The 25613-nt window shown below is 35.8% G+C and overlaps 1 protein-coding gene across 2 annotated transcripts in view; it reads right to left on the reverse strand.

Moving 5' to 3' along the window:
• The window catches only part of FYTTD1 (forty-two-three domain containing 1), a 46469-nt gene that overhangs the window by 17168 nt on the left and 3688 nt on the right, over nt 1-25613 (reverse strand). For both annotated transcript variants that reach the window (XM_027845282.1, XM_027845281.1), the window contains exons 2-3: nt 22748-22879; nt 4039-4187 (exon numbers count right to left, since the gene is read on the reverse strand). In XM_027845282.1, coding sequence (XP_027701083.1) covers nt 4039-4187; nt 22748-22879 — 281 coding nt within the window. The remainder of the gene's footprint in view (nt 1-4038; nt 4188-22747; nt 22880-25613) is intronic.

Consider the following 25613-nt stretch of genomic DNA (forward strand, 5'->3'; position numbering starts at 1 on the left):
CTCAACCTATTGGATTGGGCGTTTAAAAACATCAGGGCCCAGTTCAATTACCTAGCATATATTATAAACTACTATGTGCTAGATACTATGTTGAGAGCAATAAAGGAAAATGTAAAGGTGCTTATATCATAACAAGGGATACAGCATATACAACAAAAGTATTCAAGGTTCACACCAAGTAAATATGAGGTAACTTTAGAAGGGAAGACACTAGGCAAATGGGGGGGAAACCAGAAAGAAGACTTTTGCAGAAGAGGCATTTCAGCTTGGTCTTGAAGAAAAGTCATGGTACCTAAAAGGTGAAAATGAAGAGAAGTAGTATTTCAAGCAAAGGCACAGCAATGGAAGATGGAGCACAGCATGTCAGTAAGAGCAAGAGTACCTACATGACTAGACTGTCAAGTGCATGGAGGGGAGTGCTGTGTAAAAATACCGATAAGACAGCAAGGGTCCAGGTCGTAAAAAGCTTTAAATGCCAAAGAGAAGAGAATATAATTGATCCTAGATTTAACAGGAAGCCAATGGAATTTATTGAGTGAAAGGAGTAGACGTGACATGGTCAGAGCTGTGTTTCAGGAAAATCATTTTGGTAGCTGTGTGCAAAATGGATTGGAGTAGGGAGAAACCTGAGAGAGGAAGACCAATCAGAAGGCTACTCAAGCCGGAAGGAAGGTGGTGGCTTTGTGAGTGGAGACAAGAAGACATATACATGGGATATTACGGATAGAATGGCAAAGCTTGACAACTGATTGGATATGTAGGGAAAGCAAGAGTGAACATACAAAAAATTACACAAGTTTATAAGCCTCGGTGACTGGAAGGATTGTGATGGGTTTAGGGAAAAAGAGAGTGAGTTCAGTCTTGGGCATGTTAAGTTTGTATTATCTATGGGACACTCAATTTAAAATGTCAAATAAGCTACTTATGATATAAGATTAGAACTCAGAAAAGAAACTAGGGTGGAGATAAAGAACTGAGAGTTATTGGCAAAAAGATAACTGAAACCACAGGAGCTTATAAGATCACCAAATGACAGAGAACAGATAGAAAAGAGGAGGCCAGGAGAAAGCCTTGGCTAATGATCAAGATAAGAATGAAGGGCCAGCAATATAAACTGAGGAGTCAAGGTGGATAGGAGAAATGAGAAAGCAGAATCATAAAAACCCAAAGAAAAGAGACAGCATCTAGGACAAAGTGGTCAAGAGTGTAAAATTCTTAACAGAAATCAGGCATGAAGTTGAGAAGAGGCCATTAGATCTGGTAATTAAGAGACTGCTGATAACTTTGGAAAGAACAGTTTAAGTTGAATGAGGTCAGAAGTTAGACTGCAGAGGGTTTAAGAGTAAGTGGAGAGGATGTAGATACATTTTTCAAGGCATTTAGCTGAGAAGAGGGAGAGATACAGGATAATAGGATCTAGTAAGTATTTTTTAAGGGTATGGGAGACTTGGACATTTTTGTATGTAACAGGAAAGGAACCAGCAGATAGACACTTGAAGACTAGAGAGGGAGGGAATGGTAGTATGGTAATTTATTGCAAAAGAGGAGGAGGGTTGGACCAAGGGTACATATAAACAAATTGGCAATGTCAAGGAGAAAGGCCAATACTTCATCACAGATTAAAGGAAGAGACAGTGGGAGATATCAAGGAAATGTGAGATGAAAAGGGGTGAAGAAAACAAGAGCTTGAAGTGAATGGCATTATTTAGTCAAGTATGAAGCAAAATACTAAGTTCAGAGGGTATAAAGAAGGGGAAGTATGGGAGGTTTGGAGAGAGAATGTGGAATGTTCTATGGGGAGTGAGAAAATCAACTGGGGAGTAGAACTGTCTTGCTGCATTGAAGGCCCACTTAAGATTAGAAAACATTTGCAGTAGGCCCAGTCAGCATGACTGTGTGACTTAACTCCAGCAAATTGTGAATAGAAAAAGAATGTTCCAGTAATCCAGGACTGAGGTTTGGTGAGGTATAACTGATAACATGACATGGGATCAAAGGATCCAAGAATAGCTTAACAAGGATTGAAGGTTCAGGAGAGTAGAGTATATGGGCATAAGGAGAAATTGCATGGTAAAAGAGTATGACTGGATAAAAGAATTACAGAGTTCCTGAACATGATAAGTTAACACTTAGGAGTGATGGTAAGATCAAGGGAATTAAGAGAACTTCATCGATCTCTTCCAGTACTTTCAGTAGATTATACTACACAATTCATTACTTTTTTATATTCCTTGAGTAAAGTTTTTATATTTATATTATTATTTATATATTATATATAATTACATATTATAAAATATATTATACACATTATATACAGTATATATTAGTATAATAAAATAATATATTAGGTTACATATTTGTTATAATATTACATATTAATTACATATTTCATATTATTTATATATTACATATTGTGTATGATAATATATGTATAATATACATTACATATATTATGTATAATAACATATAATTATATATAATATATATTATATATAACATAATATATATTATATTATTTATATTCTTTGAGTAAAATTACCATATCTCATATATTTCTTACAGTGCTTAGCAAAGATTTTTTGACTGACTCAAGTAGAGAATTTCTCTATTTCTAGACCAGTCTTTGTCTTCAAAACAAGAGGTTTCAATTAGACAACCTCAAGTCTTTGTTACTAGGACAAACAGTAAATTATAAAAAGTATTCTTTCGTAAGAAATGCATTTTTACTTAATCAGAGAAACAATACCAAAAAAAAAAAACAAACATAATTCAAAATCTTAGATGATAAAAGTCATTATATACATATATCAACCAGGTAAATTATACAGAAAATACAACATTCACATGAGAGAAAAATTAAAAGATAAACAACACATATAACATATCTACATTTCAGAATAGATTTTTTTTTAAAAGCTGAAAAAAATGGATAGCATCTCTAAGGTTCCTTCTTATTCTAAATCTATGATCTTAAGTTACCCTAAACTCATATAAAAACATTAAGAAATTCTGTTAATACAAATTCTAACCTTTATACTGATTAGTCTGCGAAAGCCCCTTCCAGCTCAATGACCAGATAAATAATGTAAATTTTACTTTTATTAAGGTCTAAAGTAAGACTGTCTTACTAGAGACACAGATGTGCACTTTACCTTTTTGAAAGTTTCAAAATGACTATAAAGAAAGCATAAATCTGAACAAAAGTATTGGATAGAGCCATTTGCCCAGTTGCTCAGAGTGAGGAACAAGTTAGGTTGATCGCACTTATTTTAATAAACATAACAGTCATTTGCAATTAAGCTGTTTCTATGTGAACAGTAACTTAAAATGCTTGAAAAAAAAGTGTCCTTTTAAATTATTTTGAGCACTCCTATAATCCTTTTTTATCCATTATAATCACTTTGAAAAACAGACTTAAAGGGCAAATGTAAAAAAAACTAGTGGAGTTCGAATTTAAAAAAATTTTTAGTTTTTTAAGGCAGCTGGATAGTTTCTAGTTTAGCATTTATTATAGTGTTTATGTATGTAGATGTACATGTAGCAACAATACTGTACAAACAAAAAATTAAAATTTATTATGTTTTGATAACTGATCTGCCCTCAAATCCTAGCTAAAATGGCTTATCCAGCAAAGGATGTGAGCCTGAGTTCTTGAACCTATGTCATGTCATTGAAGCACAAGCTCTGTCATGTTCTCCTAAGCTAAAAACAAAAAACAAAAAAACTGAAATATAGTCCCAAATATGAACGTCCTCTAAGAATTAAGCTTGGTCAAGTTCAAAAGACTCCTCAGCAAAAGGCTAGTCACCAGATAATGAAAGCTTTGACCATAGTAATTCACAGAATTATCTCTTAAGGTTATTCATAATCAGCTCGGAGTACCAGCATTAATAAAATAACAGTTCTTTTGAAGCACTTTAATATAAACTAAGATATCAGTTTTGTACACGTCAATTCTAACTCAAATTGGGGGGAGGGGGAATGGATGCGGAAGGGAGAGACATTATTATTATTTTCATAATAGTTCAATCATCCTACCTTCTCACTCAGAGGTGGTCGGTTGATAGGGCTTACTCCTTTACGAATCCCATTTGCTTTCCGAGCTGCCAGGCCAGTGATAACTCCATACGAACGTCTTTTTCCAGGGCCCATTCTTCCTCTTCGGCCCAAACCATTTTTACCAAAACCTATTGAGATAAGATGACAGCAAGATAATCAACTATATTGGAAAAAAATATACTGGAGGCTGCTAAGGCCTAGAATATAAAGTCACTGAGGGAGATCAGCGCTAGGTTACCTTCTCCTTTTCTTCTTCTAAAGGACTTCTGAAATTCAGACACCTATTTAGAACCCTCTCAGAATCTCAATGTAGAAGTTTCATAACCACCCCTGGATCTGTTTTCAGGTGGACTTCTCACCTTCAGTTGGAATTGTGTAAGACCTTCCCTTCTATGTTGCAGGGGTTAGGATGGCTTCCCCATGATGAGGAAAAATCTACATAAAATTTTTTTGGCCCTCTCTTGGTACCAGAGAAGAAGTATGAATTATTATGGTTTTAAATGATAAAATATATAAATATAATACAATACTATACATATATTTTATGCATTTCTGAGTTTCTAAACTTTTTCTGTGTCACCCGTTAGCCTTCCTGTGTCATCTGAGGCTTCTGCAAAACCTCCTCAAAAATTCCCATTTAATTTCTTACGCTGACCATCATACATCAAAACCATAATGGGGAAAGCCACAATATGGAAGGGATAACTGTACTTCTTTTTACACCATCAGGGAAATTAGGGTACAGTATTCTAAAGGCACATTTATGGAGAATAAAGTCATCCTACAGATATCTCTGAAATTTATTTCTTACACTGCTGCTATCTATTTCAAAGCAAATATGAAAAGAGCACTGAAATACTTACTACCATCTCCAAACTAGGCAGCTTAGTCTTTCCCTCTCTCTCTTCTCTCTCCCTACAGCCTATATAGCTAAACAGGTCAGAGCAGACCTGGCCAAACCTCAGATGTCACATTATTATTGCATCTACCAATTTCATCTGGCACACTTTATTTTTGGTTCAATTTTACCCCAAAGAACAAAAATATGCCCTGTTGTTCCTCCTTGTACACATTCATCAATGTGTTACTAGCAAGATATCCTTTACAGGCAGTAGTGAGGAAATACTTCAAGGGCTCCCTGGACATCTCAGTCACTATACCCTTCATCTGGCTACATAAACTGGCCCACTTTTCTGTTCATACATTTCCAACGTGGAATATAAATAAATGAGTGAAAAAGCATTTAAGCCCTTGACATATGCCAACCGCTGGGCTAAGGGTTGTGCATATGAATAAAAAGGACATTGTTACCTACACTCAAGCTCATGTTCTAATGGCAGGAAGAGAACACACAGAAAGAGGTTCAACTGCAGGGTGGACAGAAAAGCCCAGGGGTCCATAAAGGTACAATATCCTGGCAGAGCAAGGCCCTTACTAGTTCTGAATCCCCAGGTTTTGACCTCTATATGTACACAAGTCTTTAACAGAGTAGATGGCAATGTCGAGGCATCTGGAGTAAGCAGGGCAGGGAAGATGGTAAGGCCCAGGTCTTACTGGAAGGACTGTAGCTAATGACTTCCTGCTAATCTAAATAATATGAGTGGCTTATCTGCACCACAGCCAGGGAGGCTGGAGGGGTCCAGCCTACAACTTTTATGAAGGAGTACACTTCAGACACAAAGTGAAGCAGGAAATATGGGTTCTCTCCCATTGACATGGGGAATAAGTAGTAAATAAAAGCACTATCTAATGATAAAAAGTCAGGAAGATCTGGGCCGAAGTCCCATTTCTCATCCATTGGCTATGTAATCCTTAATGTGTAAATGAATCTTCTCAGCACAGAGGGCAATATTCAGTCACTGTTAAGTTGCAAAGTTCAGTCCTGATCTACATTAGAAGCAGGACTTTCCTCATTAGGAGCTCCCTTTACCAATGAAATCATAGGTCTAGCTAAAAACACAACAACCCTGTGAGGTAGGTGCTATTATTATTCCCATTTTACAGTCCAGGAAAATGGGACAAACTGATTATTAAATAATTTACCCAGTATGTGTTAGAGATTGAATTTGAACCCAGGTCTTTCTGACTTGAGGCCACCTCTCTATTCATTACACTATTATGACAAGGCATATTCATTATGCCTTCTCAATAAGTATATGCAACGTACTCATGCCCATTTTATATAACACAAAGTATAATCGTGCTATTTCAATTTAGCACTTTATAATTTATAGAAATTTATAATTTATGATTTTTGCTTTTAAAATATATTCTTGGTCTTATTTTTTATCTGATGGCAACTTCTTGAACAAGAACACACCCTTCCAATGGTTAAATGGGAAACTATGCTTGTTCTTACATGAGGCTTTAGTAGCACACTTGAGCAAAAAGGGAAATTGCTCACATTTTGGCAAAGATGTTACAGGCAACCCATACCTACAAAAAAGGTATCTTTCATTAATGAGCCCCTACCATACTTCAGTTAATCAACTTGTATTGAACCTTTTTGGAATACACCTTTTTTTACATAAGGCAGATCCACCAATTTGTACAATCAGCAAGACAGTCACACATTTTTACTGGTTGCATTTCACATTAAAAATGTAAGCAGTCACAAGCAAAATGAGCCCAAAGTTATGTAGGCCTCATGAACTATCACTATAACAGTTACAAAACAGGCATCTGACTTACTCCCTTATACTGAAAAGGAGAGGAAGTCAAATTTCTAAATTAGAAATTATTTTATAGGTACTTGTCATTACAACTAATTGTTAGGATAAATATTTAATCAAATAAAGGTCATTACTAAAATCCCAACTAGAAAAGCTAAGTTAGTACTTAAAAAAACAAAAAATGAAAAAAATTTTTAATTAGTTAAATTGTTAGATTTAATTTAATTAGTAATTAATATTAATAATATTAATATAACAATAAATTAATAAATGTAATCAGTTAAATTGTGAAACTTTCCACATACATCTTTTATCTATCTACTACAATGAGTATTGTTACTTAATCACTCTTACAAAATATTTAGTGGTGCTAATAAAACTTTCTTGACATTTATAATTATTAAAAACACAAGCATTTAAAGAGGAAATATTGCTGTCCAGAAGGTTTCATTTTCCCCTAATTCCTATCGCCATTTAGTAGTACATAAGATCTCCTATGCTGAATGTGTACCTCCAACAGAAAGTAAATGTAAATAAAGTAAATGCCCATCAATTGAGGAATAGCTAAACAAATTGTAGTACAAAAGTGTGATGGAATAATTACGACAATATGAAAAATGACAAACACAAAGAACTCAAGAGGACCACAGGAAGATACATGAATTGATACAGTTAAAAGGGAGGAGGGGGAGAGAGACAAGACAAAACTAAATACTTTATAATGAATAAGTGTGGCCCCAAAATAGAGCCGAGAAAATGAACCTCTCCTCCTTTACTGCAAAGCAGAGGAGCCCACTATGTAACACTGCACATGTTGACAAAGAAGTCTATGTCTTGGTTAGTTTGCTCAACTAGTTCTTATCTTCTTCTTCTTTTTAAGCTTTTTTTACCCTTAAAAAAAAAAAGCCAAAGGATGGCTCACTGAGTAAAGCAGGGAGATATATTCAAAGATGAATGTCATATGAAAACAAAAGATACTAATAATTTTTAAAGACAAAAATAAGTTAAAGAAAAAAAGCTACTTAAAAGAACAAATCTATCTTTAGTTTTATCAACACATAACAGAATTGAATAAAAAAACATTGCTTTTCTTTTTGTGGCCACAAAAAAACAGACACAAAGTGGATGCAGCATATACAACAGTTGGAAGGATAGCTGAGTGAATGGGGTATACCAATCTAACAAAACATTAACAGTATCATAAGATTTCAGGTAAACATGGTACTTTCAATCAATGGACCAAACACCCATCAAATATGGACATGGAATACCACACACATACACACACACAGAGACGGTCATCTTGTCTTGATTTTGTAATGTTTTTCTTTGTTACAAGTGAAGATTCGATTGGGAAGGAGAGAAAGAAGGTCCCTTTCCAATTTCAATCCAAGATCATCCAACCTATGATACTATGGGTTAAAAAAAGAAGCATCAATAAAACTTAATTTTGCTGAGATCTCCTCCACGAATGTTTTTTGCAAATATTTGCTTCCCCCCCGCAAAGTTAATCACTACAATCTCAACTGTCTTTCGTGATAACATTACATATATGAAGCACTATACCATTTTCAAATTGTATTTATATCAGATCATTTTTACAACAATCCAGCATGGTAGACATTAATCTCTCATTCTATAGATCTGAGAGAAGTGGAGCTCAAACAGATTAAATGCTTGCTCTGATTAAATGCTTCCTCCAAATGGCTCGAGAGAGAGTGAGAGAGAGAGAGAGACAGAGAGAGAGAGAGAGAGAGAGAGAGACAGAGAGAGAGAGAGAGAGAGAGTGAGTGTGTGTGTGTGTGTGTGTGTGTGTGTGTATGACAGAGACAGAATGGGTATAGTGAAAAGTGTACTGGGATTCCCTTAGGAAAAAAAATCATGACTTTTTAAACAGTAAAAGCTAAGAATTTTAACTCAGGAGAAATTACTGCAACTCAAAGTTTATTGAAAGCATGACACTGCATCAGGTTGTTTAAAATTATAAGAAGAAAGATTTCATATTTTAAGGGGCCTTAGAGATTCTTAGCGGAAACAACTTTGTTTACAGATGAGAATACTGAAGTCTAGAGAGGTTAGGTGACAGTGGCAGGATTTGAACCCTCATCCTCTGTCTCCAGGTCCAGCATACTTTCCACAGTATAATATGCTACCTTCAGTGCATTTCAAAAAGAATGATAAAAATGTAAAATTTCTGAAAAATTTGAAGTCATAAGGGTATAATTTGAGGCAAACTCAGACAAATTCAATACCTTTTAAAATCTAGTTATATAACTTCTGAGACCTTTGTCAGTATTAGGGTAGTTGGAGGGAAAAAAATTATATGTATATATAGACAGGCGGATAGAAAGATAGATAGAGGGCACTGGGTGAATTGAAGATGATGGAGTGATATCTGGAGAATAAAATTAAAGGGTGAGAGAGGATTATACTGGGAGAAGAAGGGAGAGGTAAAATGGGGTAAGTTATCTCATATAAAACAGACAAGAAAAGGCTTTTACAGTGGAGGGGAAGTGGCGGAAGGTGAGAGGGAATGAGTGAATCTTATTCTCACTGGATTTGGCTTAAGGCGGGAATACCATACACACTCAATTGGATATGAAAATCTATCTTACCCTACAGGAAAATAGGGGGGAAGGAGATAAGAGAGCAAGGGGATGATAAAGGGGCGGGCAGATTAGGGGAGGGGGTAATCAGAAGCAAACACTTCTGAGGAGGGACAGGGTCAAAAGAGAGAATAGAATAAATGGGGGGGGCAGGATAAGATTAAGGGAAATAGAGTTAGTTTTTCACAGCATGTCTACTATGGAAGTGTTTTGCATAATTGTACATATATAACCTATTTTTAGTTGCTTACCTTATCAGTGAGGGTGGGTGGGGAGGGAGGAAGGGAGAAAATTTGGAACCCAAAATTTTAAAAACAAAAGTTAAAAACTGTTTTCACATGCAACTGGGAAATAAGATATACAGGCAATGGGGTATAGAAATCTATCCTACCCTACAGGAAAATAGAAGGGGAAGCAGAGAAAGGGGGGGGGAGATAGAAGGGAGGGCAGATTAGAGGAAGGGGTATTCAGAATGCATGCCGTCTTGGGGTGGGGGGAGGGATAAGATGGGGAGAAAATTTGGAACTCAAAATCTTATGGAAGTGAATGTTAAAAACTAAAAATAAATTAATTAATAAAAAATAAAAAATAAAGAAGTGAACACAATTAAAAAAAGGAAAAAATATATAGTTATAGATGAAATAATGTGGATACGCTCAGTAATACAGAGTTGTTATATAGTATGAAGCTATGACAGAGTCCAATAATCATAATGGGGAACAATGTGAAATTATACAACCAAGTCAGTAAACCTTTCATAGCTTTTGGCCCAAAGATCTCAATAACGGTCAGAAATATTAATAGTAGCACTCCTTAATAACAAAACTAAAAGCAGAGAGCTATGAATTGGGGAATTAATTGAATTCACTGTAGAATACTAACATAACGGAACATTACTGCACCATGAAAAACAAGAAAAGAAGAAATGAAACAAATACAGAAGACTTGTACAAAATGATGCTTAGTGAAATAAGCAGAACCAGGAAAACAATATGCACACTTTAGACAATCATGTAAATGAAAACAAAGCACTGGATTTGGAGTCAGAAGACTTGGATTCAAATTCCAGCTCTGCTACTTACTTCCTGTGTGACTCTGGGCAAGTCACTTACCTTCTCTGGGCCTTAGTTTTCTCATTTGTCAAATGAGGGGGTCAGACTATCTGGTCTGTAAGGTCCTTTCCAGCTCTAATGAGCCTATGAACCAAAACCAAAGGAAGACAAGCCCTATTTCATTGTAATGAATAATCTTGGGCCCAGAAAAGAGAAAACTCCCTTCTTTTTTCTTTGACAAGTTGCAGACTACAGGTATGGAGTTTTATATATGATGTTAGATATGGTAATAGAGTCAACTGCTTTTAATTGGGGGGGGGAAATTAAAATAAGCATTTATGAAGCGCCTACTACACGCCACTGTGCTATGCACTTCACAAATATTATCTCATTTGATCCTCAACAACTCTGGGAGGTAGGTGTTATTATGATGCCCATTTTACAGATGAGGAAACTGAGGCAGACAGTGGTTAAGTGACTTGCCCAGAGTCACACAGCTATTAAGTATATGAGGTCAAATGTGAACTCAGGTCCTCCTGACTCCAGACCCAGCACTCTATCCAGAAATGGCTGATATAAAAACAAAAGGCATCCAGAAGACTTTTTAAAAACATAAGCTAAGGAATATAGCACGTCACACATACACCTGGTTCTATAAACTCAGCATACTATCAAAAATCGCTGTATGACAAGCTTATCTGTTTATAAAAAATCCTGAAACATAAATCACTAGGATTAAGTATTCAACTGTTACAGCTGAATTATCAATCTCAGTCTGAAACATGGATTTACTTTTGGAGTTTCCAGGACAGAATTGCAAGCCTCACTAATTTAAGCAATCTTTTAGAAATAATTGCGCACAAAATCATCAGCCAGTAACAATTCCATTTCCAGCACTTATTTATCAAAATACTTATTGGATGTAGTATATTGCACTTTTTAGCCTAATTATAGACCCTAGCATGTTCAATCCATCAATCATAAGCATTATTTTTTCCCCAAATTGTATGTAACTTGAGAATTTTAATTTTTTTTAAATTTTCTCTAAGTATGGAAAAGACGTGTGGGTTTTTACAAGCTTAATATGTCAATATTGTGATGAAGCTGCTAAACAAGTTAATGCATTTAACAAGTTAACTCAGTTAAACAAGTTAAAGCAGCAGTTTGAGAAAACGAAGGAAATCTGCAGTGGGCTTCTTTCATCCAAGACACCTCAAAAGCTCTCTACGTCCTTACCTACCCCTGCCTCTTCTGATTTTCCTCACGTGTATACCATTCTCCTAACTCCGATAGCTCGCCATTGCCTCCAAGATCAAATATAAACAGTTTGATTTGGTTTTTAAAGCCCTGCCCAACCTGGCCCTAGCCTTGCTTGCCATCACCAATACTATATACCATTCGCCTTTCAGGATTCCCTGGAACCCTCCCGAGCCTTCTCTCTGTTCCTCCCATTCCACGTTGGACCTCCATGACTTTGCACCAGCTATCCTCCACACCTGGAATGCACTGCCTCAATGCCACTGCCTCAGAGACTCCCATCTCTTTCTTCAAAATCCAGCTTAAGCATCACCTTCTACATAAAAGTTTTCCCAATCCCCTCAAATTGCCAGTGCCCCTCCTCACTACTTTGTCTTTATTTACATATGTACATGCGTCTCACCCTGAATGAATCTAACATTCGTGAAAGGAGGGATTCTTTCATTCTTTGTCATTTTTATCATGAGGACAGAGTAGAGCGCCTAGCATGCTGTGGATCCTTAATAAAAGCTTGGTGATTTGATTCAATTTCTGAGTGTGACAGTAGAAAGCAGACTGGACAGCAAGTCACAGGACCTGGTTTCTGCCTTTGCTACATACTACCTCTCTGTAATTCTGAGCAAATCCCTTAACCTTATCCTGTTCTCAATTTCCTTTCCAGTAAAATAATAGGCCTGGATGACTCCTGGAATTCATTCCAGCACTCACTCTATAATCCTATGATTAGCAGACCTCCTACTTGCCCAGGCTAACCTGTTTATACTTACACTTTTGATGCCATCCCTTCAGTGGCCTTTAGGAACTTGTCATATAGAACAAAATTCCTCTAACTTTAAAAAAACAAACAAAACAACAAAACAACAAAACCTGATACCTACCCTCTACCCCAAGTGATCATCAGCTCCTCTCTCTTCACTTTCACTAATAAACTCCTATAAAGAAAAGCCTATATTCACTGCCCACTTCCTTATCATGCACCCAAATAAGCTTCAATTCTCTTGCAATCTAATTCAACGTGCCAAAAAATTAAACTTTTCTTTCTCTCCCCAAGTCTGTGACTCCTCTATTCTCCAATTTCTGCTGAATATTGCTACTATCCTATCAGTCATGCAGGTTCACAGACCCAAAGTAATTTTCAACTCCCCTCCCCTTCAGACCTCAAATCTAATCAGGTGCCAAGACCCATGGATTCTATCTCCACAGCCACTCTCACAAACCATTCCTTCCTCTTCTTATACTGCCCCCCTCTTGGTTGATGCCCTCACTACCTGTCATCGAGGCCACTGTAATCACCTTCAAATTGGCCTCCCTATCTCCAGCATGTCCTTTGTCCAATCTGTGCTTCATGCTGTTGCCAAAATCAAAATGATTTTCGTAAAGCACAGGTCTGACTGCATATCATTACCCTGCCCCAAACTGCTTAGGACCTTCCTCTTCTTCTAGGGCAAAATACAAATTTCTTAGCCTAGCATTTAAGGCCCCTTACAAACCGCTCCAAGTTGACTTTTCCAGCCTTATTTTACATTACTCTATGCTCTAGAGTGTCATATACTCTACTTTCCAACCAAATTGGACTACTAGCTCTTCCCCAAACTCAACATTTCATCTCTCACATTAGGCGTTACTAGGACCATATCTCAAAGAGATCAAAGATAAGAAGGGAGAAGACCTATACATCCCAAAAATTATAACAGCAAGTTTTGTGTAGAAACAAAGGGCCTAATTACTGGATAAAGGCTGTCTAAATTATGACATTAATGAAGGAAAAAAAAGAACAGTGTTAATGTAATGGAATATTGCTCCACAAGAAACAATGAAAAACAGAGATCATGAGAAAATTGGGAATGTTTATATAAACTGATACAAAATGAATAAGCAAAACCAGGAAAACAATGTATATAACTACACCATTGTTAAGGAAAGCAATTTTGAAAGATTTAAAAGAATGCTGATGAATGCAATAAACAACCATGACTGGAGAAGTGATGATTCAGCATTATCTCCCATCTCTTGACAGAGAAGTAATGGGCAAAAGATGTAGAATGAAACAGATGTTTTCTGACAGCCAATGTGTGGATCTGGTTTGCTTATCCATATTTATTTGTTACGGGAGAGCTTTAAATTTTTTTTTTCTGCTATGGGGGGAAGAACAGTAATGCCTAAAAAATATAAAAATTAGGGGCAGCTAAGTGGTGGACAGACCACCAGCCCTGAAGTCAGGAGGACCTGAGTTCAAATGTGACCTCAGACCAAACACTTGACACTTACTAGCTGTGTGACCTTGGGCAAGTCACTTAACCCTAATTGCCTAAAAACAAACAAAATATATAAAAATTAATAAATGATAAAGCATTTATAAAACAGAGGGAAGGGGAGGTTCAGAAAGACAAAGAGGCATATAGGAAAATATTTTAATTATTTAGCATGTCATATATACTTCCATAAAATTACACATAATTGAGATTCATGGGTTCTTTTGCAGTTCTTTTTCTGTTCTTAGCTTATGAGAATGATCATATTTGTTGATGGCTGTCAAATTCTTAATTTAAAAAATAAAATAGGAGAAAAAGGAAAGACCTTAACATGTTTAGCCTGTAGACAAGAAGATTAAGAGGAGGCATGAATGGGGCTATTACATGCAAAATGTTTCAGGCTAGACTGGAAAAACTGGTGAAAGCTAAAGAGATTTCACCTTAAATAATAAAAGAACTTTCTAATCCACAGTGAAGTAGACTGCCCTGGCCAAGTGGAGAGCTCCTTCTGCCCCCAGGAATATCAGGGATATAGGCTCAGAGATTATCTAGTTCAAACCCTTCATGTTACAGAAGAAATGAAGCTCTAGAGAGGTTTAGGTGACTTGTGCAGAAGCATACTTGGCCAGTAAGTGACCTCCAGGCCAGCCTGGCCACCTTTTTGCCAGACTGCTGCCTCTTCAGGTACTAAAACAGGCTCATTACCTGTTAGGAAAGCTACATAAATGGAATTTTTTCATTAAAAAAAAAATCAAGAATTGGAACCAGATGACTTCTAACATTCCTTCCAGCTCTGAAATTCTGTCATTTTAAACATGGTTTATTCAGAAAACAATAATGATCATATCGAATTGATCTGGTGATTGGTTTTGGCTGGGCTGTTTTCCCTCTGATTATGCTTAGTCATTGCTACAAGAAGCAGCTCCCTGGGGAGGAAGAGGGAGAAACACATGTAGAAGTAAAGGTTATAGAAGACAAAAAGTTTCAATAAAAATTATTTTTATAGAGTGGTAGATCAGAGGAATAGATTGGTATACAATATACAACAGTAAATGTCCATAGTAATCTAGTATTTGATAAACCCCCAAATCCAAACTTTTGGGACAAGAACTCACTATCTGACAAAAACTGCCAGGAAAACTGGAAAGTAGTTTGGCAGAAACTAAGTAAAAACCAACATCTCACACCATCTACCAAGATAGGTACATGATTTAGACATAAAGGGTGATATCAAGTAAATTGGCGGAGAAGAGACTATTTTATCTATTATATCTATGGATAAGGGTAGAATTTATGACCAAACTAGAGATAGAGAACACTACAGGAAATAAAATCCACAATTCCATTAAAATTTAAAAAATTTTACACAACCAAAACCAATTATAACCAAGATTAGAAGGAAAACAGAAAACTAAGGGGAATTTTTTTATATAAAGTTTCTCTGATAAAGGCCTCATCTCTCAAATATATAGAGAACTGAGTCAAACTCAAAAGAACACAACTCAATCCCCAATTGATAAATGGTCAAACGACATGAATAGGAAGTTTTGACAGGAAGAAATCAAAGTTATCTATAGTCATATGAAAAAAAATGCTCAAATGCAAATTAAAATAACTCTGAGGTACTACCCTACACCTATCAGATTGGCTAATACGACAGAAAAGGAAAATGACAAATGTTGAAGGGGATGTGAAAAAATTGGGACATCAACGAACTACTGGTGGAGTTGTGAACTGATCCAACAATTCTGCAGGCAATTTAGAACTATGCCCAAAGGGCTATAAAACTGTGCATACTTCTTGACTCAGCAATACTACTACTATGTCTGTATCCCAAGAAGATAAAAAACCAAAAAAGAAAAGTACTTACACATACAAAAATATTTACAACAGCTTTTTTTGTGGTGACTAAGAACTGGAAATGGAAGGGATGCCCATCAATTGGGGAATGGCTGAACAAGTTATGGTATATGATTGTGATGGAATACTATTATGCTCTAAGAAATGATGAGTTCAAATCCGGCCTCAGACACTTGATATTTACTAACTGTGTGACCCTGGACAAGTCACCTAACCCTTATTGCCTCAACAAAAAAATAAAAAAAGAAATAAAAAAATAAAAAAGAAATGATGAGCAGAATGGTTTCAGAAAAATATGAGAAGACATATTAATTGATACAAAATAAAGTGAGTAGGACCAGGAGAATACTGTACACAGGAAGAGCAACACTGTACAATGATCAAGTGTGAATGACTTAGCTATTCTCAGCAATACAAGGATCCAAGACAATTTAGAAGGACTTAAGAAGAAAAATGCTATCCACCTCTAAAAGAAAGAATGGATAAAGAGTCTGAATGCAGATCAAAACATACTTAAAAAAACCCCAAAACTTTATTTTTTTGTGTGCTGTTATTTTGGTCTGTGTTTTCTTTTGCAACATGGCTAATACAGAAATATGTTTTACACCAAATAAAAGTGATTTGGAGGGGTACAGATAGGTGGTGCAGTGGACACAGCACTGGCCCTGGAGTCAGGAGTACCTGAGTTCAAATCCAGCTTCAGACACTTGACACTTACTAGCTGTGTGACCCTGGGCAAGTCGCTTAACCCTGATTGCCTTACCAAAAAAAAAAAAAAAAAAAAAAAAAAAGGTGATGTATTGATATGGAAACAACTCTCAGACTTAAGATAGCATGCTTCTTTTAATTAAGTTGTTTTAATAATGGAACAGAATTTCTGAACTTAATTTAGAGAGAAGACTGAATTTCTGTACCTGTGAATTTCTGAAACGAATTTAAAGATAAAAGAAAATCAGTTAAACAGAATGGTGATAATTATTGAATAAAATAAATGAAAATAAATTTGATTTTCTCAAACCTGACCTATTAATCAAGCTGAGGACTTAAAAAAAAAAAAGAGGAAATAGATGAATATCCATCAACCCAAATTATAACCATTTCCTAACTTTTTTTTTTAACAAATAGAAATCAATTTTCCAAAAGGGGACGAAATGGGACTAGGACCTCAGCAAATAATTGCTTTCCTTGGCAAGCTAAAAGAGATGATAATGAAGACAACATTGGTTTAGAATATAAATTCATTCTTAACTTTTTAAGTTTTAGGAGCAGTACCACCTCATAAAACACTGAAAAGCAGTAGAAGAAAATCATGTTTATTATACTCATTATTCATATGTGAGAGTATGTATCAGAAAATTTCTGCACCACAAGAAACCGATTTAATTAAAGAGACACTTAGAAAGACTTGCACAAACTGACTGGAGAGAGGAGAGAGACACATGGTCAAATCAAGAGAACAACATATCTAACAACTACGATAATCTAAAGAAGAAAAAAAACAATAAAAAACTAAGATCAATGCAATGACCTGTTCTGGAAGACTCTTGACTCCTTGAGCCACCAATACAGCAGCAGCAGTAGCAGTAGTAGTACTTAAATACTACAGAATTAGGCACTGGAACGATGAATTGTACAGATTTTTTTTTTCATTTAATTGTATTTCTTTGCTATAAGTGAGGATTGGAAAAGAGAGGGAGGGAAATGACAGTATTTTCCAACCATGTGTTTAAAAAAAAAATTTAGGGGCAGCTAAGTGGCGCAATGGATATAGCTCCAGTCTTGGAGTCAGGAGCACCTGAGTTCAAATCACTTGACACTTACTAGCTGTGTGACCCTGGGCAAGTCACTTAACCCAGATTGCCTCACCAAAAAAAGAAAAAAAAAATTTAAAAATTGTTCCTTGAGGAAATGCCTGTCTCTCTCTGTACCTGTATCCTCAGTTCTTAGCATGGTGAATGGCACATAGTAATACTTTTTCATTCATTCACTGAACTTTAAAAAATCAGTTTAAAGAAAGCATGGCAAGAGACTCCATCATTCTTAGGGTATTCAAGGATGAAACTAAAAGACAATAAACAGATTAAAAAAAAGGAAAAGATTTGCAAAGATTTTTATAACACTCTTTTTGGCATCCAGGACAGTGGAACCAATGCATTTGTACTCTTAACATGCAGTCCTAGATATGCTATATAAGAAAGCAGATACAGCCCTCCAGAAGTTAAAGATGGGAAGAACAGACATAAGAGATCAAATGTATATGGAGGAGGTCCATGCTAGAAAACTGGGAGGGGAGAAAGTAAAAGTTGCAGGAAAAAAACTTGGATCTTATTATTACCAAAAACAAACAAAAGCAACAACAATAAAAAAGGTAAAAGCAAGAGAATATCAAAAACTACTGACCCCTATGCCAGATTTTCCCACCTCTACAAATTTTTTGTACAATGTTCTATCAATGCTCTTTGTCACAGCCATCTCTTCCCAGGCCCCCTCCAGAACCCTCCTTCATGAAAAAAACAAGTAAGGAAAAATACCTGACACCAAGACTGTAGCTAACAATATTTGCTATCTGGGGAACCAGTAGTGTCCCCAGTCTGTGCTATGAGAAAGAAAGGATGATGGCAGCTAGGTGGCGCAGTGGATAAAGCTCTGGCCCTGGAGTCAGGAGGAACTGAGTTTAAATCTGACCTCAGACACCTGACACTTACTAGCTGTGTGACCTTGGGCAAGTCATTTAACCCCGACTGCCTCACCAAAAAAAAATTTAAAATTTTAAAAAATCAAGAAAGGAAGGATGGTTCCCTGTCTCTTCCCTAGGACTCTGGCTGGTTTTTTCATCATTCAGAGATCAACTACCTTTTAGTGACCTGTCCTTTTTGTGTCTATTGTTCTTGTGATTGTTTATTTTGTACTATATTATCTCATACAAATCTTCCCATCTTTGTTTGAATCCCTTTCTTACTGTACAATTATGTTTCATTAGATTCATATATCACAATTCCATTTAAATACTATTTTCATTAAAAAAAATTTAAAAGAATAAATACTATTTTCATGAGAACAACACACACACAGACACACACACTCTCATTCAAGGACACGCAAGCATGCACACACAGAGACACTGACACACCCTGAAGGTACTTTTGAGGAAGCTGTAAGAAGAGAACACACTTTTGCAAATGTTATTTCCCAGCAAACTACCCAAATGATGACCAAATGCTTCTGTCTGAAACAAAACCTACACTTTTAACATCAATATTCTTCCAGGGATGTTGCACTGTGGAAAGTCACGGAACGCCAGCATCCGTAAAAGGAAAGGGTTACCCAAAAGGTGAGAGACCCATTATTTGTTTTAATAACATTCTTTACACTGATATTTCTGTATAGCTCCATATTTGTAATAAGTTAGAACTGATTTGTGCCTCTGGTGCCTTTCTCTTGCCTTTTGGGTAACCAGTGGAATAATGAAAACAAAAGAAAACTAGACAGTCCATGTGTTCCACTGGTATCCACAAAGAGCAAGGGAACTATAAAAGGCCTCCCCGGACATTGGGTAGAGTCCCTAAGGAAGATTTATAAAAGGACTTTCACAGAATGGACAAGTGTATAAGTCACAGATGTATCTCAATATACATCACACAGTGTACCCACAGCAAAAAGGCCATAGATTCATTGGCATATGTTGCTACTCAGCCTAACTTCAATGTTCCAATGGCAAGACAGCCAACATATAAACACCTTATGTCAAACACTGAAGTCACTGCAAAACGGAATTATGATCCAAAATAAGTCCATTTTTCACGGCAAAAAGCCTTAAAAAATTAATTTTTCAAAAATTCATCACTACTAATTTCTGTTGGAACTATCTCTGAGCTAGATAGATATTATCATCTCTTTCTCTCTTAATAGTAATATAAAACTTTACACCAGGGGTGAGGAACCTGTGTCCTCAAGGACACATGTGGCCCTCTAAGTCCTCAAGTCTGGACTTCACAGGACAAATCCCCTTTATTAAGGGGATTTGTTCTGTAAAGTTTGGATTAGTCAAAGGGCCACACTTGAGGACCCAGAGCAGGCTTGCACAACATACAGCCTGAGTGGCGCTTGCGGAAAGGATTTCAGGTGGCCTATGAAAAATGTAGAGGATGTAAAACAGGCCTGCACAACATTCGGCGATATTGCCATCGGGCCGAATGTTGTGCAGGCCTGACCTGAAGGGCCACATGTAGCTGTGAGACCATAGGTTCCCCACCCCCATTTTTTATCCTATTTCATTTTTTAAAATACTACTAATGAGGTTTTTGTTGTTGTTATTTTTTTAACAGATTCATTTCTACTATACCTGCTATTTTCTATTTCCTCTTTCCTGCCTACTGATATATCCCACAGATCATCAAGCTACTGGTAATCAAAACTCAAAGGTTCAATCTGCAAATTTTATTGTAGTGCAAAATATGAAAAGCAAAGACTACTAATATCGATCTATGTTTCTTTCAAGTCACAACTACTACTATTATAAAGGAAAATTTTCAAGTACATGAACACCATCTAAACACGTAGGCTAGGAAATAAGAGAGCATGATTCTTCTTAAAGATAATAGGAAGTCAAAACAACAAAACCTACATTTTTATAATTGCTCCACCAGTCTAAAAGGAATTTTCTGTTGCCCAGCAACCTTAGAAGTATGTGATCTCCTTAGTGATTTCTCAACTCGAGGTTCAGAACTTAAACCTTAAGGGATAAATAAGGACGTTCTGGGAACACCATCACTTTGGCTAAGCACCCCATTAGAAATTTCTTCGGGTAATTTTAATTAGTATATACTCTAGAATACCAGAAAAAGTTAACTTGTCATCCAACAAAGACACCTACAGCAAAGGTATCAAATTCACATAGAAAAAGATCCCTACCTTGTTAAACATTCCCCAATTACAATTTAATCTGGTTCCAGCTTCACTGGGGAGCTTTGCAGGCCTTGACCTTGACACATCTGATATATATGACTATATGACCAATAGGTTTTTCTATGTGCAAAGGTCAAAAATAACATGGTGACAAACTAATACATCTGAAATAACTTCACCTGGTCACATGCCCCCAAATACACTAATTCATCCTGTTTTCATCTTTACAATTTTACATGCACACTGTAATTGCTTTTTACCCTCTAAGTTTTGCAATTGCTTTTGATTAAAAATGGAAGGGAACGAGCATTTATTAACCCTTTATGGGCCAGGCACTGTGCTCGTAAGTGCTGAGCACTTTACAAATGCTATCTCATTTAAAAGCTGCAAAACTCTTATTAGGAGAGTAATATCACAGCTGTGATATAATAGAAAAACACTGAGCTTAAGAGTCAAAAGCTCGAGACTGTGTCCCAGCTATGACAATTACTAGCTATATGACCTTGGAAAGAAAATCACTTTTACTTTCTAGGCCACAATTTCCTCACTTACAAAATGAGGAGGTTAGACTACATGACCTTGAAGATCCCTTCTGGCACTAAGTTCTGTGATTTGGGTATTATTCTTTTCCCCCAAGACATTTAAGGAATGAATTCATTAATCTCTGTATCCTCTGCCCATCAATTGGGGAATGGCTGAACAACTTGTGGTATATAACTATAATGGAATGCTACTGTGTTATAAGAAATGATGAGCACGCAAACTTCAAAAAACAACAACAACAACAACAAAATACCTAGAAAGACTTATATGAACTGATGCTGAGTGAAATGAGCAGAACCAGGAGAACATTGTACACAGCAACAGCCACATTGGGTAATAACTGACTCTGACAGACTTAGTTCTTCTCAGCAACGCAACACAACTCCAAAAGACTCATGATGGAAAATGCTATCCACATCCAGAAAAAGAACTATGGAGTTTGAAGGCAGATCAAAACATACTATTTGCTCTCCTTTTCTTTTGTTGTTTTGTTTTATTTCTTCTTTCTTGTGGTTCCCTCCCATTAGTTCTAATTCTTCTACACATCATTATTAATGTGAAAATATGCTTAATATAAATATAGAAGTAGAGCCTACATCAGATTACATGACGTCTTAGGGAAGAGGGAGAAAAGGGAGGGGGAGAAAATTTAAAACTCAAAATCTTATGAAGTGAATGTTGAAAAGTAAAAATAAATAAATTATTAAAAAAAATAAGTAGTGAAAAAAATTTGTGTATCCTCTAGAAAAGCTGTTGTCATTTTCTTTGCTATACAGAAAAACTTTTATAAAAGACACTTGTATAATAACTGACAATTTAAATTTAAAAAAATTTTTGCATCACATTCATTTCCAAATACATCACTCTCTCCAGTCCCTACCAAAGTGTCCGAGTCTTTTTACAAAAAATTATAAAAGGGTGGAAAAAAGCAGTTCAAAAACACATCAATTGAATCTGATAATGTCATGCTCCACACCCCATAGCTTAAACCATATTTGCAGAGAGCAAAGTGTCACTTTTTGGGCCTGATAATTATAATTATTCAAATAAATTTTTATTTTATTTACTATATTTACACTTATTTATTTTATTAAATTTTTACTTACTTTATGAAATGAAGTTTTGGGTTTTTTGTTCTTTCCATACATATTGTTGTAGACAAGTATATTGTTATCCTGGTCCTACTTACTTCACTCTGCATCTATTTCTAAATCTTTTCATAGTTTGACAAATTCTTTATGTTCATAGTTTCTTATGCAACAATACCATATTTATGTCTTACAAGCTGTTTGACTATGTGCCTATCAGCTGGTATCTCTCTAATTCGTTTTGTGGTGCTATGAATATTTTTGTACTGGTGGGACCTTTCTATTCTTTACTACCTGGGCGCATACATCTTGTAGTGGGATCTATGAGTGAAAGGGAAAGGGCATTTTAACAACTTTTTAAAAGAATAATTCCAATACTAATTTCTATTAAATTCCAAAAGGAGTTGAGTTTAGAATTTGTAAAGGAAATCACAGTTTTTTTTTAAGACTTACCAGTCTGCTGCTGTAGTCCCCATCTGGCTACTCTCATCCTGAATTGCCGGGCACCGGTATGTTTAAGTCTTCTATTCAATTTTGGAAAATTCTGCTTTCTTTCTTCCTTCTTATTCAATTTGATGATATCATCTATGTAAAAGGGGATAGAAATCACGTAAGTTTTAATTTATAGGTTAATTACTTAAAGATCACTAGTTGGGTCTTAGGTAAAACTACTCTCCCTTCTACTTCTCATCTGAGATGAGTAAGGTAAGGGAAAAAGAGGTAAAATTCAAAATTCATCTATTCCATTGCTTTCTTACAGTTCAGAAAAAAGTTTTGGTAGGCAAAGGATATTGAAATCAATGATAAAGGTTTATTGATAATCTGTAAATTGCTAATATACACAATGTTATCTCTTTCTTGTATCCACCTTACACTAAAGCTAGTGACTAAGACCGTTATCTTCCAAAAATTGCCTTCATTTCCTCTATCTCATCACTATAACTGCCCACCGAGGCAGCTAGAGCTAAGTGGTGCAGTGGATGGAGCAAAGAACCTGGAGTCAGAAAGACCCGAGTTCAAATACAGCCTCAGACACTTAATAGATGTGTGACCCTAGGCAAGTCACTTAACCTCTGTCTGAATCATTGCCTCAGCTGAAAAATGGGGATAAAAAATAGCACCTACTTCCCAGGGAAATTGTGAGGATCAAATGAGATATTTGCAAAACACTTACCACAGTGCCTAAGTATATAGTAGGTGCTTAATAAATGCTTGTTTCCTTTCCACTTGGTTACGATTAACACTTTTTAACAGAACCTCTGTTTTATGAAAATGGGTGTTTAAAAAAAATAATTGAATTAAATCGCAGTTTGCAAAATTCAAGTGAAGTATATAGTCTTTAACTCCAAACAATCACAAAGGCTAGAAATAACTATCTTACAATTCCATCATTCATGTTATCTTGCAAATTTAAGCTCAACAGTGATCTCAAATTCTTTTTCCCAGAAGAACGTTGATATAAACTGCCTGTTTCTTAAGAGTTAACTGGTTGCCTACCCAAACTTAACTGTTAAGACTTAAATCATCAGATTATACTTGAAGATTAAATGTTCAATTTAAGTGTAAGAAACACACAAACAAATACAGGGAAACAAGTGTTTCTCTGAAACAGTTTTATGGATTCAAAGCTCAGACTTTCAGAAATTTTTGGGAAATGACATGTAAATGCCTAAAATCCATTTCTATAACAATCTGAAGCCTGACTCCTAAAAAGCCAGTTCTAACTGCCTCTTGCACGGACAATCATAACCAGTTATTCTAGTAGTAGCACAATAACATAATCCATTTGATGGAGAAAAAGAAATTTACAAATTAACTATACCCCTTTTTCCTCTTCCTTTACAGCTGTGGAAGACTGTTACCAGTAAACTATAAATTAATTAAGATTCATTAAATCTCCACATACTTTCCTACAGACTTTCCAACATCAAATTACTAGTTTCAAAGTAACAAAACAAAACTAAAAAACTTTTAAAATATTTTCTATGAAAAAACGTTTTACAATGTGAAAACTGGATTCTTCTCTGTCTACTGAAACATACTCTATGACTCCACCTGTTTCCTATGACTAAATTATGATTCCTCCACCTCAAGAGTTGAAAGGGATTTTTGAAGGCCATCTTGGCCAAACCATACCTAAAGAAGAATTCTCTCTATAACATTCAACCTCTACCTAAAGAGCCCTCACTACTTTTAGAGACAGCCCATTCCAACTTTGGAATAGCTCTAATTGTTAGGAAGTTTCCCTTTAAATCAGAAATAAATGTGCCTCCTGTTTGCAACTTCTACCCAGTGTTCCTTGTACGGAGGTATAATTCCTCTTTGCATAGAGCAGTATATGTTCTTCTAAGCCTTTTCTTCCCTAAGCTAAACATCTGTAGGTCTTGTATAGGATCCTATTAAATCATGGAAATCTCAAAGCCCTTTACAATACTGGTTGCCCTCCTAGATTCCCTCCAGCTTTCCTATTTCCTTCCTAACATATGGTGCCCTAAAATTGAGGGGAAAATATTTCATATGAGTTTACTAGGACAGAATACAGGACTCCTCCCTCCTGGTCCTTTCTCTCAATTCAACCTAAAATCATATTCATCTTTTCTGACCGCAATATTTACACTGCTAATTCATATCAAGCTTCCAATAAAATCCCCACATATTTTTCAGATAAATTACTATTATCTGACTCTCCTCTTCTATCCTACACTTGCATAGTTTCTTTTTTTAACCCAAGTGTGAAACTTTACATTTATCCCAATTATTATTAGGTAGGAAAGTCCTCTTAACTTTGCCTCATCTGTGAATTTAATTTTGTTGCTCAGTCATGCCCCACTCTTTGGGATCCCATGGATCGTATAATACTGTCCATAGGGTTTTCTTAGCAAAGATACTGAAGTGGTTTGCTATTTCTTTCTCGAGTGGATTAAGACAAACAGAGGTTAAGTGATTTGCCCAGGGTCACACAGCTAGTTAAGTGTTCGAAGCTGGATTTGAACTCAGTTCTTCCTGACTCCAGGCCCAGCTCTCTATCATGGAGCACCTAGCTGCCTCAATGAATTTGACTAGCAAATTATTATTATTGTTATTATTAATTCCTTTCCCCAAAGGAACCAGTATTTTTGGAAGGGTTCCATAAAAGAAACTCACAAAAACATAAAAGGAGGTAGATGGTTTGTATTCTCTCAGTTAATATATTCTCAATAAAATACAGAAAAGGATAACATTTTTTAATTATCACAAAGTCAAAGACAGATCCCTGAAACATTCTATAGGACACATTCCAAGTCCATGAGAAACCATTAAAGACTACTTTTGGGATCTT

This window comes from Vombatus ursinus, unplaced genomic scaffold (genome assembly GCF_900497805.2).
Source record: "Vombatus ursinus unplaced genomic scaffold, bare-nosed wombat genome assembly UNPS02014959.1, whole genome shotgun sequence".
In the NCBI taxonomy this organism is placed as follows: Eukaryota; Metazoa; Chordata; class Mammalia; order Diprotodontia; family Vombatidae; genus Vombatus; species Vombatus ursinus.